Source organism: Marmota monax, unplaced genomic scaffold (assembly GCF_021218885.2).
Source record: "Marmota monax isolate L192 unplaced genomic scaffold, Marmota_monax_Labrador192_F-V1.1 WCK01_AAM20220418_F8-fsc00028, whole genome shotgun sequence".
Lineage (NCBI taxonomy): Eukaryota > Metazoa > Chordata > Mammalia > Rodentia > Sciuridae > Marmota > Marmota monax.
In genome coordinates, this window is record NW_026694779.1 from 13992530 (window position 1) to 14009768 (window position 17239).

Below are 17239 nucleotides of genomic sequence, written 5' to 3' on the forward strand. Positions count from 1 at the left end.
CTGAGATAAAAATAGGACAAAGTGACCATCCACCATTTGGGACCCTTTACAAGTCACGTTATTCAGCGTTTGTTAAGCATGGCAGGCATTTGTTTGAGTGAGCCGCGTGCCAGGCAGTGCCGCGGGCACAAGGGGATCACCGTGGTGGCGAGGATGGTGGTCTGGCTCACAGGGGCCTGTTGCCGTGAGGGCAGTAGGGGACAGTTCTGTGGTGACGAGGGCTGTGAAGAAGCCGCCTAGGGCTTGGAGCACGACCACACCAGGCACTGACTCCTCTGCCTCGGCTCGACCCAGGGGACTCTTCCCGTCCCCTCTGAAGCCTTCGTCCTGCCCCACTTCCCAGCCCAGCCGCCTAGGTTCCCAAGCCAGGACTCCTCTGGGCTCTTCCTTTGCCCCACATCCCTCAGTCCCACGGCTGTGCCATTCCTTTCCCTTGTCCTCACCCCCCTTCTCAGCCTTCCGTGGTTGACCGACGTGTTGCCCGGCTCCCCAGGCCGGGGCCCTTCAGCCCTGTCCACCGCAGGGCTGGGCGGATCCTGTGCTAGGGCGGGGTCTCCCGCCTGCACCTGGTACTCCTGGCTGGAAAGGAGAACCCGAGCCTCGAATCTTCTTAGGAAACTCGTATTTCACGGACCTAGTGGACCGCACCCCGTTGGATTACTGGAACAGGAGTAGTGGATCTTATTCACTGTCACCAGTTAGATAGAGAGTTGGCGGAGGTGGGTAAATAGGGGGTAGGAGAGCCATCCACCACGCCAGGTGATGGCTTTCCCCAGCAGACTTGCCCTGGGGGGGGCAGCTGGGGGCCCTCGGCCTTGCCTGAGGCGTCCCCAGTGCTCCAGGGTCCAAGGCCCTTGTCTCTCACTGTGCCCTTCTTCCTGGGTGGGTCTGTCCTCTTCCTTGCTCCAAATACTCGTGACTCCCGTGCCTTCCTCAAGTACCCAACTTACGTGTCCAGCTGCTGTTGGACAGGTCTGTTTTTATGTCACATAAGGGCACCGGAACTCAGCCTGTCCCAAGCCTGTGCCCCGTCTCAATGACAGAGTGGGTGTCCACTGGGTTGTTGACTCTTCTAGTTCCTTAACCCCTTGCCCCTCACCCTAGGGTTCTGGGAGTGGTTTCGCTCATGTCCACTGCCACGCTGTTCCTGCGGCCACTACTGTTTCTCCTCCTCCTGTTGGCTCCTTCAACGTGTCATTCCCATAGTGAGAGTTCAAGTATTCAGTTCTCACAGACAAACCCCTATATTTTTAAACATGAATTACAAGATTGTTGTCACCACAGCATATTATTTTCATCTCCTCTCAGCACTTTTTTCTTCAACGTGTGGCATTGTTACCTGGATTTTGACAACTATTCTTTGGCCCAGAATATTCTGTCCAGCCCTCTTGATTTGAGAATGAGTCTATAGTAGAACTTCAATTCAAAAGAATTTTTGTTCACTTTAAGGAAAAAGAAACAGCCAATAAGAAAAGAGGATTCGTTTGTAAAGCCACTGTTTTACCCTAGTGCCATGTGCTTTGTGCGCCTGGTGAAAATGGATTTGAGAATTCCTGTTTAAGATACTATTCAGTCTTGACCCATATTTTTTTATTTCCTCATTAGAAAAACAAAAACAGGAAGTTTGTGTTTGTAGGAGCTTGGATTCTGGAGCAAGGCTCAAGTGGGCCCACATCCTGGCCACACTTCCTACCAGCTCACAGTTCTCCAGGCCTCAGTTTCCTCCTGTAAAATGGGTGTTTTAACAGCCCCTCCCACACACCCATGGTGATGGTGGGAGGAGGGAAGGAGGGAATGGGTGCCCAGCACTTAGAGCTGTGGCTGGAACCAAGGATGGACTCAGTTCTTACCTGGTCTTTCTGATTTTCAAAAGATTTCAGTATCTCAGATGAAAGAAAAAAGTATCTAAAGTCATAAAAATATCAGCTAGCAAATTTGATTTATCAAAGCAACCATTTCCTTGAATTTCTCATTGTCTGAAACATAGACAAAATTTTTCATGAGTTATGCTTTCTCACTCTTTTCTCAAGAATTCCAGTTTCCAGCCTTGAATGCAAGATAGCATATTTTCTGAGTAAGTGTCCTCCGAGAGTGAGACGTATATTTTAAATATAGCTGTGGTTTTTCTAGTTAAAACTGAGAAAGTGGAGTTCAGGAAAATTAGTTTTCTGTTCTTTACAAAGCTGACTTCTTTTATCTTTCTCAGTAATTTAAAATCAAGGAACTGTTAGCAAACCCAGTAAAATAGCTTGCATTGTCGTAGAAAGTATCCATGCACATGATAAAAAGTGTGTGTGTGTGTGTGTGTGTTTGTGTGCGCGCGCCTCTCTGTGAAGTTTTCCTGAATTTCCTGCTCTGTTTTCCTTTGCTGGTGGTTTGAAAGGTCTTTTCCTTTATTGACACCTTACCAAAATCTGTGGTGCGTGAAATCCTAGCCCGAGTGCTGGGTTTCAGTGAGTGTGTTCAGATTCACTTCTCCCAGGACATTGAAGGGGGATGTGCCTTGAGGTCAGGATGACCGTCCAGTGCTTCTGTTGAAAGAGATCACAAATGTCACAAATGTCGGCTTGCACACAGTCTCGTGGGGGGGTAGTGAAAGGAGTAAATAAGGACTCCGTCTTTCCTCGAGACAACTCTGGATTAACAGTCCATGTTTGTGGTGGAAATGTGATGAATGAAGATAAAACTGGAGAGATGGAAGCCAGCTAGTCCTGCCTAACGAGCCAATCACTGTTCCTCCTCAGAGCTGACTTCTTTGAAGATGAGGCAGTCGAACAGATTTTGAAGTATAATCCTTGGTGGAATGATCCATATTCAGAAATGATGGCCTGTTTGGGGAAGAGTCGGCAGCCAGAAAGTCATGCTGCGTTAGGTAAGAAACTCACAATGAGACTCGTTTGTTAAAACTTTTAAAATCTCATGGTGGAAAGCAGGGTGAGAAATATTCTGGAATTGTCTTCTGTTTTTGCAACTATATTCCTGTAAGTCTAAAATCAGTTTAAAATAAAAAGTTTTTAAAATTAAAAAAAAAAAATCTCTGAGTACCCAGTTTGCTGCCTTCCCTATTCTTAAACACATGGTTTTAATTATCTCACAATGTGAAGATATGATCTTGTATTGTTGATTCTAGAAAAGAGATCCTCATCCTTGAAAATGCCACTAAATTTACATTTCACTTCTTTGTGTTGGAAAATGCTTTTGAAGTTCCGTTTCCTTTAGAACCATTGGCGTCCTTTTAAATTTTTTTTTTTTTTTTATCAATTTGTAGTAAACTCAGGGGTATTAACATTCAGGACATTTGTGGTTTTCAAAAAAACTGCTTGAGAGGTACACACAGTCCCGTGGGGAGGCGTTTAAGTGTTGGTAATGGTGGGAACAGACCCAGTTCTCTGTCTCTCTCTGTTGAATGAATTTGATATGCCCTCCTTGTTTTTTCACACCCAGTTGTATGAGGAGGCCAGTATGGCTGTGCTCATGCCCACCACTTCCAGGGGACGGGTGGGCCAGCATGTCCCCATGAAAGCTGAGCTGGGGTTTTATGACCAGAGGGACGGCTATGCCATATTTAACACGCAGCCAGACGTGGCCCACAAAGAGTCCTTTCTTAGGAGCGCATGTTATTGCCTGAGTTAAAACAAGAAGTTCCTTCTATAAGTTCAAGGTTGCATATTAAGTCTGCATGCTCAAGTTGTAACCGTTTCTGATAGATCAAGAACAAGAGTCTGTTTTGGCTAACATACTGATTTGGCTTTTACTTATATATTAAAACTAAAATTTCATTGGGTAAATGAAAGGTTCTCTTTCTCTCTCAAGACTATTTAGTGAAATATAGACCTTTCCTACCCCAGCTTCCTCTTCCTAAAGTAATTGCTGGTAATCATTTTGTGTATTTTTAAATTCTCTCCCATTGCATTCCCACTCCACCTGCGATCGCTGCGGGGTCTGTGTGGTGTCTTTTTTTATTCTTGGCCTAGCAGTGCAGTAGTATCTAGTTAAGTGCCTGTTATGCAACAGGTATGAAATAAGTATTTATGGAAAAATAGTTATTATTTTTGTAGTTAAGTTTTGTTAGAGTTTAGGTGATTTCTCGTAGATCAAAAAATTGTTGCTTTTACAAAATAGAAAATTGGCTCTATTGCATGAGAGGAAACTCATTTATAATAACCCTTGATACATTTATTGTCTTCAACAAATCCTGGGTTTATATATAATTTAAGAAGCCTTCAGAGAGTTCCCCCATGTCACCGGCAGATTTTCAGGTGTAGAGTTGCTGACATGATTTGGGCAGTTAGCTCTGTGCCTGTGTGTCTTCTCAGAAGGTAGCCCACACTGAAATGGCGCAGGATGTCTGCTGGCGGACTCCCCTTCCCCAGGTGTAGCCCAGCACTTCAGGGAGGTGGGGTGGGAAACACTGGCAGCCGCGCAGTTGAGCTCTCTGTCCACCAGGGAGAGCTAGTTGCCCTCGGATCTAAGGAAGGCTTTACCTAGGGAGGCCTTACCCTTGACTCACATTCTCACTCTTGGTGAAGAGCTCCTTCTCGGTCCAGTGTTCCGTTTGAATCACTGCTCTCTGTGTGACTTAACGGTGGTTAACCCAGAGTCTGTCCTCCCAACCACGGGCTCTCCTGATCCCCCCTTTGTCCCATGACTTGCACTGGGGGTGGGGCTTCAGGCACAGCCAGGGCTGTGATCTAAGGTAGGGGAGCCTGGGCTCTGCTGAGCAGGGGGTGTCTCTTCCAGTCTGTCCAGGGAGGTGCCGGGTGAGCTAAATGCGTCTTGAGCTCAGACGTCTAGCGGTGTGGTCTGCTGACTTCTGGTTGCTATGGAAATCCTACACCTGTCTGAGTTGTCACGAGGACTGAATGAGGTGTTGTGCATTGTGAACGTTAGAAGTCATCATCAGAGAGTAAATCAGTGGTAGGAGAGCGAGCCAGGATTTGAATGGCCACCTGTGAAATTGCCATTTTTGTGTACTTTATAAAGCTTTAAGGGGAAGTATTTTGTTAATGAGATATCTCCTCCCCCTTTTCTTATTCACATGTTTGATTTTTTTTCCTTTTTTGAGAGGGTGTCTTACAGGGTAGCCCAGGCTGGCCTTGAAATCCTAAATTCAAGTAGTCCTTCCTCCTCTGCTCCCAGGAAGCTGGGACGACAGTGTGTGCCACTGGGCCTGGCTTCCTACCCAAGTGCTCGGGATACTCAGAATTAGAGGAATGAATCAAAGTGTGCTGAAGCAGAATAAAATGAGGGGGAAAGAAGTAGGCCAAGAAGCAACCTTTAAATCTCTGTTTACCCAAGGCACGTGGGCCTGCTCTGCCCCCACTCCCCTGTGTCCCCTCTGCCTCTCTGGTCTCTCCCCTGGGTCGTGGCAGTAGGCGCTGCCTCCTGAACACTTCCTCGCGGGGCGTGGGGTTGTGGTAGGGCGCTCCTTTGGTCCATTTTTCACGTTGAGAGTCACTCACCTGCTTTGAACTCCATGTGGACCTCGGTGGGAACCTTCGCTGCTGGCCTGGCCGACCTGTGGTTCTTTCCCCATCTTCCTAACACTAAGTTCTGCAGGGGACTTCGGTGCCATCTTCAGTCTCACGATGGCTGGCCTGGCCTGGGCTGTGACTCTTGTCTGGTATTCCTGACTCTGAGTTCCCGTGGGGACTTCGGTACCATTACAGTCTCATGGTGCTGGCCTGGCCTGGGCTGTGACTCTCGTTCTGATCTTCCTGACTCTGTGGTTGGACTCGGCTCGTCTGCAGTGATCCTCAGGCTGCCTCGTGGAGGCCGTGGTGAGCACTGTGCCCCTGGAGCTCTGGTTCCTTTTTTTAATATTTATTTTTTAGTTGTAGTTGGACACAATACCTTTATTTCACTTATTTATTTTTATTTGGTGCTGAGGATAGAACCCAGGGCCTCGCACATGCAAGGTGAGCCTCTACCCCTGAGCCCCAGCCCTGGGTGCTGGATTCTTGAAGATGGCCCTGCCATATCTCTCCTGGTGCCTTTCAGTGGTCACTCTCAGCCCAAGCATCTTGGCACATACTGGCTTATTGCGATGTTCACGATCAGTGGACTTCTTGGCAGGGACACCCTGTTGGCATAAGTACTCTAGGCGCCAGCTGTGACATCACAGCACTGAGGGCTGGCCGTCTAGCAGGAGGCCCAAGTGCAGGATGCTCCTCCTTCCCTTGACCTGCCCTCAGGGGGCACAGTGCTCTGCAGGAGCCAGCCCATGGTGACCGGGTCGCTGACCCAGACCCAGAGACGGGGTACCTGGAGGGTGTTTAGAGAGCAGGGGAGGACTGGAAACTAAAAAAATGTTAAAAAGTCCAGGAGAAGGTGGGCACCACGGCGCCTTTCCCTGTTGGTGGGAGTGCCTTGGCAGACCTGCACATGTTGGTGGGCATCTTCTGAACACTGGGAGGTGACCCTGGGCCCTATGCTTCCCAGACCTGCTGAGCTTTCAGCCGGCTTTGTTCACTGCCGACTATTTTACAAGTATAATTAACTGAAATGTTGTGGACTGTACCGCGGAGCCACTCTGTAGTGTGTCTGAATCATACAAGTGCTTGGCAGATGTCACGTGTGGTGGCGATCATCCAAGCCCTGCTGGCTCAGGCCTGCAGGTATTTCCAGGATGCTGCATGGTTAGATCTGGCCGTGTGCAAGCCTCCCCGAGTTCCCCCGGGGTGGTAGGATCTACAGTTGTAATAAGAAGGCCTCTGGGAGCCCAGACTCTTGATTTCTCTAGAGACTTCCTGGCTCCTTTAGGTTATTCATCCTCTCTGGTCTCTTGGCATGAATTTCAGCATGTGGGTGTGTTGTGTATCATCAGTGAACTAAGCAAGCTGAAATGGAACTTGAAAAATGTTCAGAAAAGTTGGTGTTTTCAGGAAAGCCTGGGGCACCTGGCACCTGAGAACCAGGGGTGCAGTCGGGTCAGCTGTGCGTGTGCTGTGCAGTGGTTGAAAGTGACATGGGCATGTCCCTGCGTGTGGGTAGTGTGACGTCTGGGTCAGCCTTTCCAGACGGCTGAAAGACATGCAGGATGACAGGGTAAGTGTAAAGGCAGAGCGTGCAAAAGAGCCTGTCGCCACGTGGTTCTGGGCACACTCACTGTGTGATTCAGAGCTGTGAAAGCAGAGGTCTTCACTGGCCAACGAGGGTGTAAAGGCTTTTCTCGAGTGAGTGATAGTGCCCTGAACACCTGGCACTCTCCTATTAGCTAAATTAATGAGTCTAAAAAACTGTGCTTAAGGGAATGCTGTCTCGAGTCTTTTGCTAAATACCTGGGTCTTCAGATAGTCTGTCAGCGTACCTTCTTCATACGTCAGTGTGCGCCCCTTGGGGAGCTGCCTTAAATCAAATTGCTTAAAGAGAACTGAGTGCTTCTATTTAAGTTAAGGGGTTTTTAGATGAGTCAACACCTGGTTTATTTGTCTTACCAATTTAATTTTTGAACATTGGTCTTTAAAGAATGCTTGACTTGATACCTATCAGTCTTTTAACTTGTATTTAGAACATTACTGGCCAGCAAATTAAATAATTTTTTTAAATTATTGTTATTTATATAAGCAATGCTATAGAAGTACATATCTTCCCCTTTTTAGCATAGGATTGCTAACAGGTTGAAAAATAATTACATAAATATATTTCAAAACCTGTTTCTTGAAGTAAGTATATTTTAGTGAAAGGAGTATTGCTTCCAGTATTTTAAATTAAGAATATTTAAGTGTCACCCCTGACACCCCAACACAAGAACAGGGCGCAAAACCACTGGAAGCGTTTAAATAAAAAGAACCCATCTTAAACTTAAGGCTCCTAAGACAGACGGAAGTGAGTTTGGAAAATCATATGTGAAAAGGCTTTTGTTTGCTGATTTCTATCACTATAACAAAATACCTGAGATAATTGGTTTAAAAGAGGAAAGGTTTTATTTTGGCTTACACTTAGAGGTTTCTGTCCATGTTTGGACCTGTTGCTTTTGGCCAGTGATGGGACAGAATGTCAGGGCCAAAATGTCTGGAACATTGTTTGTCTCACAGCCATGCCGCTGAAGACAGACAGGAAGAGGCTGGGCTCCATCCCTCCATCCAGGGTATCCCAGTGATGTAAAACTCCCAGGAAGCCCAGCCCTTACAAGACTTCACGACAACGGGCAACGGCGTGGAGATCAAGCCTCTAATAGACATGGGCCTTTGGGGACAGTGCAGCAGGCCGGGGCCTGTCCTCTGTGTGTGGTCGTTCCCTTGCCCTGACCAGGCTGGGAAGAGCAGAAAGGCAGTCCGGCTGAGCTGGAGTGTGTGGCCAGCTGGCCACCTAGAGCTCGGTTTGGGAATATCAAGAATAATAAGTTCTGGCCTCTGAAGAGGTGGCAAAGAGCCCAGGGGTCTTTTCATTGTCCTTCTCCCCTCTTTCAGCGGGAGGCCTTCTTGATTACAGCTGAGCTGTGACCTCTCACTGATGACGGTTGCTTTCTGTCCTCCTTCAGCTGATGGAGGTGAGCAGAAGTGCTGGGTACGCTTTACGGATGACGTTTCTGGAAAGGAAGGGCTTGTCACCCTCTTGCTTTCTGCTTTCTAGTTGGCCAGGAGATTACTAAAAGCCAGAGTAGCTGTCTCAGGCGGATGGGTGGAGGTTATGTGATAGGAAGCTGGTGTCCAGCCAGCCTGAGTCACGGGCCACGGTGGTACAGACTTCTGTCTCGTGTCAGCCCCTGTCTTGGGGTCTCTGTCGGGGCGTGTAGTCTGTCTTTACCTGAACTTCACGGACGACTCTAAACCTGGAGAAGAAGACTCGAAAGTCACTTTGACGTTATGTTGATGTGAAGCCCCGGAAGTAGAAGCAGGATGCTCCTCTTGGGGTGAAAAACTTAGAGAATTTGAAAGTGATTGAGGGGGAATAGAAGGAAAATCACAAATAACTTTGCAAGATGAAAGAGTAGTAACTCTTTTACTTAGAAGGATATATAAATGCTTAGATTTCTTTTAAAATTGCTCTAAGACAAGCCTGGTATGTGGCTCAGCAGTAGAGCGCTGGCCTAGCCTGCACAAGGCCCTGGTTCAGTCCCTGACCCTGGGAGGAAGAAAGACAAGGCTGTACTTAGACTACCTAGGACTGAGCCTTTAGTTCCTGTTTCCAGCTGTTGCTCTTTCTGTGCATCTTGCTCTAGGCAAGGTATTTTGCTTCATTTGTAAAATAATGAACTAATACTTATATTTCATTAATGTGAGAACATACATGATTGGAAAGGAAAGCCTCTTGTGCATCGTTTTGTGTAAGCACAGGAAGACATGGTGTTCAGAGGCTGCTTTATGGTAATTGGGCAAAGATCTCCAGTCTCATGCTTGCTAGCCTTTACGTAAGCTTGAGGTATTTTGTGATCTGCAGTAAGTATTTCAAGTTTGTTGTTTTGTACTGGGTGGCAATATTAGTGAAACATCTGATACGTGAAATAAGATACACTTTTTCTCTTATCAAGAAGTACTTAATTATGAAAATGGGGGGAAATACTGTATTCACAATAGTGACAACAAACAAGAATACTTTGTAATTTTTAGCAAGAAAAGTAATAGATCTGTTTGACAAAGTTGGTGGTTCAATACAGTGGGAAAAAATGGATTACTAAACAAATTTTGCTGGCACAATTAACTGTTCATCTGGAATAAACTGAAATCTTAAAATGTGAAAAAATAGCTCCCAGATGGATTAAAGCATAAATGTAGAAAGCAAAATAGTAAATCTTAGACTTCATGTGCAATTCAGAGGTTGGGAAAACATTAACCGAGGTTATAAATCTAGAATATTTTTTAAGAGATAGATTTATTTGGCTACATGAAAAATAAATACTTCAATGGCAAACGGAACCGTAAACAAAGTTGTCGAGATACAGTGGATTTGGAGAGGTGGTTAGGATTTATGTCTAATACACAAAGAGCTCTTCAACTTGATAAGACAAGGCATCTGGCAGAAAAAATGGGTGGAGCATATTTAGATGGGTAATTCACTGGAGAGCAAATCAGATTTCCAATAAACTTACAAAACGCTTGAAGTTTAGCATTAAGGTGCTAATGAGATAACCATGGTGTGTGACAGTTTTATTTTTATCTTGCAATATAACAAATTAACAGAACACACATTCATGTCCTCATGGTTTCCACGTGCAGAAGTCAGGCTGCCTCTGCTGGGTCCTCTGCACAGGGTCTCAGGAGGCTCTAAACTTCTTCAGACAGGTGCTGGCTCCTCTCTGGAGCTTGGGGTCCTCTTCCAGGCTCACACAGTTGCTGACAGAATTCTGTCCCCTGCCGTGGTGGCACAGAAGCCTCCCTCTGCTGCTGGCTATCTGCTGGGGCCACCACAGGCACTTGCTGTAAAGTGTCCCCACAGGCTTCCTCACCACACGTCCTCTTACTTCTTCAACATGGGCAGGAAAAGCCCGGCTCAGGTCTGTGTATATAGGAGGGCTTTACTGTGGGAGTGACTGCCCCAGCTTTGCTATATTCTTAGAGGCAAGTCACCAGCCCCATCCTGCATGGTTATATGACTCCTTGGAGGGGTCATGTCATCTTAGGATTTTGCCTCCCATAGTTATTGTCAGTCCATTACCCTGGAAATGACTGGGGAGAAATCCGTTATGTTTCCTGCCAGGTGAGATGGGAGGTCTGTATAAGAAAGGGACCTTGTATCCATGACTGGATACAAAGGAAGGGAGAATTACTGTAGCCTTCAAAGTGTTTGCTTTAAGCCAGATAAACTTTTGGATTCAATAAATGTACTCTTGGGAACCTTATGGAAATAAAGCCTCCAATACGCAAGGACATGTGTCAAGGACATTTTTTGCATCATTATTGAGTAGCAGGAAGGCAGGAGGAGGTGACTGGCCATCAGTAGGGGGCGTGGTTGGATAAAACGTAGTCCATCACGGAATCTTCTACTCCACTGCAAAAATGAGCTGTTCCAGGTGACTTAGCAGGTTACCAGCCGTGTTGTGGAGTGGTACCTGCATGTTTGTGTGTCTGTATGTTGTCACCTGGTGTGGAGGGAACCGTGCAGGGATGTGTATTAGATTTTTAATGTAAAGCTTTTCATGAAGCTGAAGGTGGGAAGGAAACTGTTGAAGAGAAGCACCCTCTTCCTGAGTCTGAGGTGTGTGATGGAGTCACATCTGTGCGTTTATGCTACACTGTGTTTATGTGGTAAAAAATAAAACTGATTTACATATGGGAATGTTTCTGTTTCTTTGTATTGAATTTTCAAAATGGATGATGAATATTGTCATAGTGATTTTTATGACTGTTATGTCTTCTGTGGTCCAGATGTATTGTCTTAATATTAAAGTTCGTAACTATGAGTTTAAATGCCTGAAGCATAGAACAGTGGGGGCCCGAAAATGAGTGAAGAGCGGACCCTTAGCGTTTTCTCCTTCAGTGCTACTAGGTCCGGAACAGAAGCCGTATAAAACCGTGCCGTCTACTGTTGTTTAGCTGTGTAGACTTAAGTAGAAAGAACTCTTATTCCAGTTTCTATATTCAAAGTTCTAATTTTGGTAAATCTTCCACATTGAGGATTTTATAAAACTGAATGAGACTATGATTTTTAAATGTTTTATCTTCTAGTGTCTTTTTCTGAAGAAGAGAAATATCAGCTACGGAAGTTTGTCAATAAATCTTTCCTGCTGGACAAGAGAGCTCGCCGGCAGGTGTGCTACGGCTTAATTGACATTCTTCTGGCGTATTGCTACGAGACCCGCGTCACCGAGGGCGAGAGGAATGTAAGTGTATGTGGGCGCACGCCCCTGCACCTGCTATGCTGGGGACACGCATGGGCGCCTGAGCTCTGTTGGCGAGGGTCCGACCTATCCTGAGGGTCACTCGGTGCCCAAGCATCTGAAAATAATTTGTTTTCACTCATCATTTATAAAGACACTATGGTTGGATAAAATGTTCTCTTTGACCAGAAAGTACTTCAGATCATTAAATCTTGGTGAGTGAGAGCATTCGGTTATATTTGATAAAATTTACCTTTTTTATTCTCCTGTTTACCTGTTTGAAATTGTGACACCTGACACCTTGGAGAACTTTTCTAGAACACCCTTAACTTCACAGGTATTCTCTGGAAGGGCCATTTCTTGATCACTGTGAAGTTGACACAGGTGGCACTTTAGTATTAAGGGGCTTAACTGAGAGGGACAGAAACGGAACAAGCGTTTTTTACCTTTAGCTTTTAGTTTCAAAGCCCCTGCTTATTTGCTTTTGTGTTTTGGTATTCTTATTAGTAAGAAATTTTTATTTTATAAGATTTCAAGCAAACTAAGCGGAAACGTCTAATAGTCTGTGCATTAGTAAAGCAGTCATTTTGAACATTCACACAACACTTCTCAGTTCTTGTATTTGTCGGTTCTACTCAGGTACAAGTTTGAGTAGAGAGATTTGTTTTATTTTCAAATGACTTTGCTTCTAAAACAGATGTCACTCTTTTCTCCAAAACAAAGGTGGAGTCCTCTTGGAATCTCAGGAAACTGAGTGCCACGTTGTGCTGGTTTGAGGTATGGTTCTGGCTGCAGGTTTCAGACTTTTGTTGTTCAGAGCGTTATTTTTCGGTTGTCTTTACTTCACTCTGGGTAATTCAAGCTACTTTGTCTCAGCACGGAAGCTTTGTTTTTCGTCTTTCGTGGTCATGGAGCCGAGTAGGTATTTTGGAAATTGGGGAAGGGAAATGTAGCTTGGAGGAAGAAGAGGGTCGTGGTCGGGGGGAGAACGTGGGTGGACTGGAAGCTGGTGTGCAGAGTGGCCGGACCTGGAGCTCAGCACTCGGGAGGTGGACCCCAGGGCCTGCGCAGGCCTTCATGCCTGTGACTTTAGCTCCTCCTCTGAGCGAGTCTGTGAGCTGAGTGTCGCTGTGGCACACGTGGGGACCGAGATCGTACAGCTTAGACAACGCACCCCACGTCCCTCAGTCAGGGTGGCTCAGATGACTCCTGGTGCAGTAATGATTGTTCTCATGTCTGTGTTCTAGAAAATAGATGTGCAGGTCTCACCAGAAATATCAAAGGGTGATATCTTTACAGTTACTAATTTTTAAACAAACTGTTTTACGTGAATTCAGTAATTAAAAGTAGAAGTTTAAAAAAAAAAAAAGGATCAGTTTAGACCATTGGTCATCACAGTGACATCAGGTGAGACCCTCATGCTTTGGGATGCCAAGTCAAGGCTGTGTGTGGTGTCACTTTGTTCCCTGAGGAGACAGGACTGTAAGGCATTTCATCAGAGACCCTGATGAGCACGGAAGCTTTGTTTGGCTGTGGACCTGCAGCCTCCAAGGGAGATAGTTAGAAAGATCATCTCCGTGTCCCCGGCTCCCAGGTCTGAGCCTGAGCCTGCAGTGAGGCCTCCGGGTGGCTCTCTCCAGGCTCTCTGCGCTCCTCCGTGGCCACCGTCAGCACGCAGTAGGGGGGCTGGGCTTTGTAATAGTTCTGCCAACGGGTATCTTGAAAGTCGGTGACTAGTCATTTCCTCATGAGGGAATTAAAATCTGCACGAAAATCCACACATTTGTGAGTTTATTTAGAAGTTTTTATTGTTCTGAGATAATTCTGAATTGAGATAATTTTGATTCCCGTGTATTAACAAGCTATGTTAAACGCATAAGTGTTTAGGTTATTGCTAGAGTTATTTAAAGTTCAGAATTCCTTTTAGATAAAAATATTCTTTGTTAAATATTCAGCATATTTGATCAGAGCTTTCGTGGCTGTGAGAGTTAAGATACGTAGAGATTATCTCACTCCCTTAGTCTTAATTTTGTTTTTCAAGTTTTACATGTGATTTCCTTTTTTATATTTACCCAAACCAATTTAAAAACAATTTTGTAGAAAATTTCCTTCAATTTTTGTTTGTTTACAGGGGTTCTGGGGATTGAACTTGGGACCTCAACACTGTAGCGCCTGTTTCTAGAGTTTTCAGTGGGTTTCGAGTTGCTAATGGTATCCGTTTGTTACCTTTTAAGATAAAACATTTTTTCAGAAATCACCAGCCCAATCTTTTTTATCAGTGAAAGCAGATTACTGAGGTAAATCACAGGTGCCACTCAGGCCCCAAGGAGAAATAAAGACACCCAGGAGGGCAGAGACTGTGGCCAAGCTTCACTCAAGTGCTCCTCATCCTGGATCTTTGCCATCTTAGAACAAGACAGAGGACGTAGCGCATACCAGTTAAAAATATCCTTCATGTGCACCTGCATTTTGTTAGTGCCACGTGTTTTAGATTTTTATTTGTAATTCTGGAGACTCTTTAAAAACTTTCCTGCTACATAAGTGATTTTTAAGGAGCATTTGTGATATGTTGATATAGCATGAGAGATTACGAAGACTGCAGTAAAATATTGTGAACTGTACAAAAAGAATCTCATTTCCTGGCTCTCCTTTCTCTTGTACTTTACTTCATGATGACCCGGTTCACAGTGTTTGATTGAGAATGGTTTCCTGTTTCATTGCATGCTTTTGTTGGTAACACTTTATGGAAATGACTGCTGATTAAAATGGCATTTCACAGACTTGGAACGATATTCATGAAATCCTGGTGTCTTTTGGAAGGAGAATTTTGTGCTACCCACTTTATCGCCATTTCAAGCTGGTGACAAAGGCCTACAGAGATGTAATAAAGATCTTGCAGCTAGGTAAGATATCGGGCTTGCAAATTTGGGAGTGGGAGAGTCGTGAGTTTTTAGGGTGTGAAGAATCATGTTTTTTGCTTTTGCCTGTATGTAAGTGATAATAGTTAAAATAGAGTGTCGCCTTCCCCAGGGGTATGAAGTAGTTGTCCCTCTGCATAGACACACACTCCCCTGGAGGCCTGGTGTTCTTCTCCGAGAGTAGAGGGTAGGACAGAGCATGCAGTGTTGCAAACCAGCTCGCCCTGCGGTGGGTAATGGGTTCAGTATTCCTCGGAGGCCTGTGGTGGACTGTGGGCCTGACAGTAACTGCCTGCGCAGTGAGGGCTAGCGCTGTGTCAGAGATGATTCGTGAGTGGCTCGAGGCAGTGAGAAGAGCTCGTTGGGCAAGTGCAGGGACCATTTGGGAGCACTTGTCACCTAGACTTGGGAGGTCGGGAGGGATTTCCAGAGAAAAGTACATCTACTGGGATGACTTTGCTGCTAAATTCAGCCTGAGAAGACAGATACCACTAGCTGGAAGGATATGCAAGCTTCCAGGCTCCGAAACAAATCCCAAAGCACGTTAAGGTATAGTTGCCAAGATAATGACTTCGGAGGGTGGCATCTGTGTGTGTGTGATCAGCAGTATGTCCATGCAGAAGTCACTGTAGGGCGTCATAGTCCTTCTCAGATGTCCCCCTGCAGAGTCTTGTCCTTCTGCTCTTAGACACAAGTGTTTCTGGGAGCCTCGTTCTCAGACTTGAGGATAGAGGGCAAGAAGGGAGTCCCTGCTTGGGGATCCAGGTGCTGGCTTCGCTCAGAGGGCAGACTCTTGTCGCCAGTGGTTGTGATTCTCCTGTGAGGTTCTCTGTCCTCTGTGTGACCTGGAGTTGTCTTGCCCTGGGGGAGAAAGGCGTGTCTGAAGAAGATCCTCTTAAAGTAGATAATAATTGTAAAAATGAATCATAGTTAAATGAAAGAAGCCTTTTGAGTCATCTAGTTAGATTAGACTATTTCGAAAGATTGTTGATTATAGGATAAAAGAGCTAATATCATTGAGAAATCAATCTTCTTCACCAGTGGGAGGAAAATCTGCCTCTTTTTTTTTTTAAATATATTATTTCTTCTTGCCTTTTGTCCAAGATAGTTCTTGTATTTCTAAAATCACCTTGAAAATCAATCTACTATAAAGAATGATTGTAGGGCTTGAGCCGCACATCACAATTAATTGTTTTGTAAGTCATGCTAGATTATCTGGGCATGATTCATAGATTTAAACCACAAGAACTCCTAGATTTAAGCAGTGTGTGATTATCCTGTTACGTCACGGCTTCCGGAGCAGAGCCAGCGAGAGCTGTGTGTGGCTGCACCCACACTGAGGCTCACTTGCTTGCTCTCCTACATAGAAACTGTTACTTGTTTCTTTTTATTCTGGGAAATAATCCAGTTCTCTGTTTTTTTTATTTGAGAAGTAATCAGTTCTTTGATTGCATAACTGAAAAATAAACTTGATTGCCTTGACTTACACTCTAATCAATTATTCAAACAGTTTTAGTAGGTCAGAATTGAAATTGAGACTTAACTTCTCGTCATTGTCACTCTGATAAGAAGTAGTTTTATTGGCAGTATTGTGATAGCAGCAGGAAACTTGAAATAACACCCGTGGGCTTCGCTCCTGGGACTGCATCAGAGCCCCCTGTAGACAGGCGCGGGGTGCTGTGGCTCATTTGGGCTGTGGTTGGTTAGTGCCAGACACAGGACTGGACAGGACTGGACTGTCTCGAGTTCACACCGTGAGACTCGAGGATGCTAGGGTCCTGGTGATGGTTGTGATCTTGAGGCAGCACAGGGACACCGGTGTTGTCACTCTAGACTCGTTTGCACGGACACCCATAGTAAGTGAAGGTGGCTCTGCTGTGGCATTTAGTGTCACCCTGGAATGCGTTGGTGCCTGCGGGTGGTTCGCAGCGCAGCCCCAGCGTTCCGCTTCTTTCACACAGGCCAGCGTGGTGCTTCCACAGTGGGGACGAGAACGTGGATAACTCGCCCCCCAAGAGATGTACATCTCGAGTGAGCTTCCCAAACCCCCAGAAGGCTTTGGCATCTGCAGAACCTTCACTGTAACGGAGGGGCTGCAGCCGCAGTCTGCCCGGAGCCCAGCCTTGGCTCCATCTGACTCACACGGCCATTGTGAATACCCTTTCTTAGACCTCTGGCCTGTTAGGTCTGTGCACCTGCCCACCCTCCCTCCCTCTTCCAGAAGGTGGTGCTTATCCTTTGAAGTTTCCCAATGTTGATCCTGATTCTTTAGGGCAGGAAATCCGGCTTTGCCCCTAAGTACCGCTTAGTGCTAGCACTGGACCTTGCCCACGGCGCTGCGCTCCCTCCAGCTGTCAGCTTTCAGCCCGTGACTCCCCCTTCATCTTCAGCTCCCCCCTTTCTCCTTCTGTCCCTGTCTCCTAGCAGCCTTCACGACCTCCTCCTCCTCGCTCCATGCGTCTGGGGAGGGAGAGGTGGAGTCCCTCGGGAGGCACCTTGAGCTGCGTTAGTCACCTGGGAATAACAGGAGAAGGGATGGGAAGAGCTCTCTGGTGCACTTCAG

General features: G+C 45.9%; 1 protein-coding gene across 4 annotated transcripts in view; it reads left to right on the top strand.

The window, feature by feature from the left end:
• Positions 1-17239, top strand: part of Shq1 (SHQ1, H/ACA ribonucleoprotein assembly factor) — a 68653-nt gene that overhangs the window by 15360 nt on the left and 36054 nt on the right. For all 4 annotated transcript variants that reach the window (XM_046425612.2, XM_046425611.2, XM_046425614.2 and 1 more), the window contains exons 6-9: positions 2745-2872; positions 11607-11761; positions 12482-12535; positions 14538-14661. In XM_046425612.2, coding sequence (XP_046281568.1) covers positions 2745-2872; positions 11607-11761; positions 12482-12535; positions 14538-14661 — 461 coding nt within the window. The remainder of the gene's footprint in view (positions 1-2744; positions 2873-11606; positions 11762-12481; positions 12536-14537; positions 14662-17239) is intronic.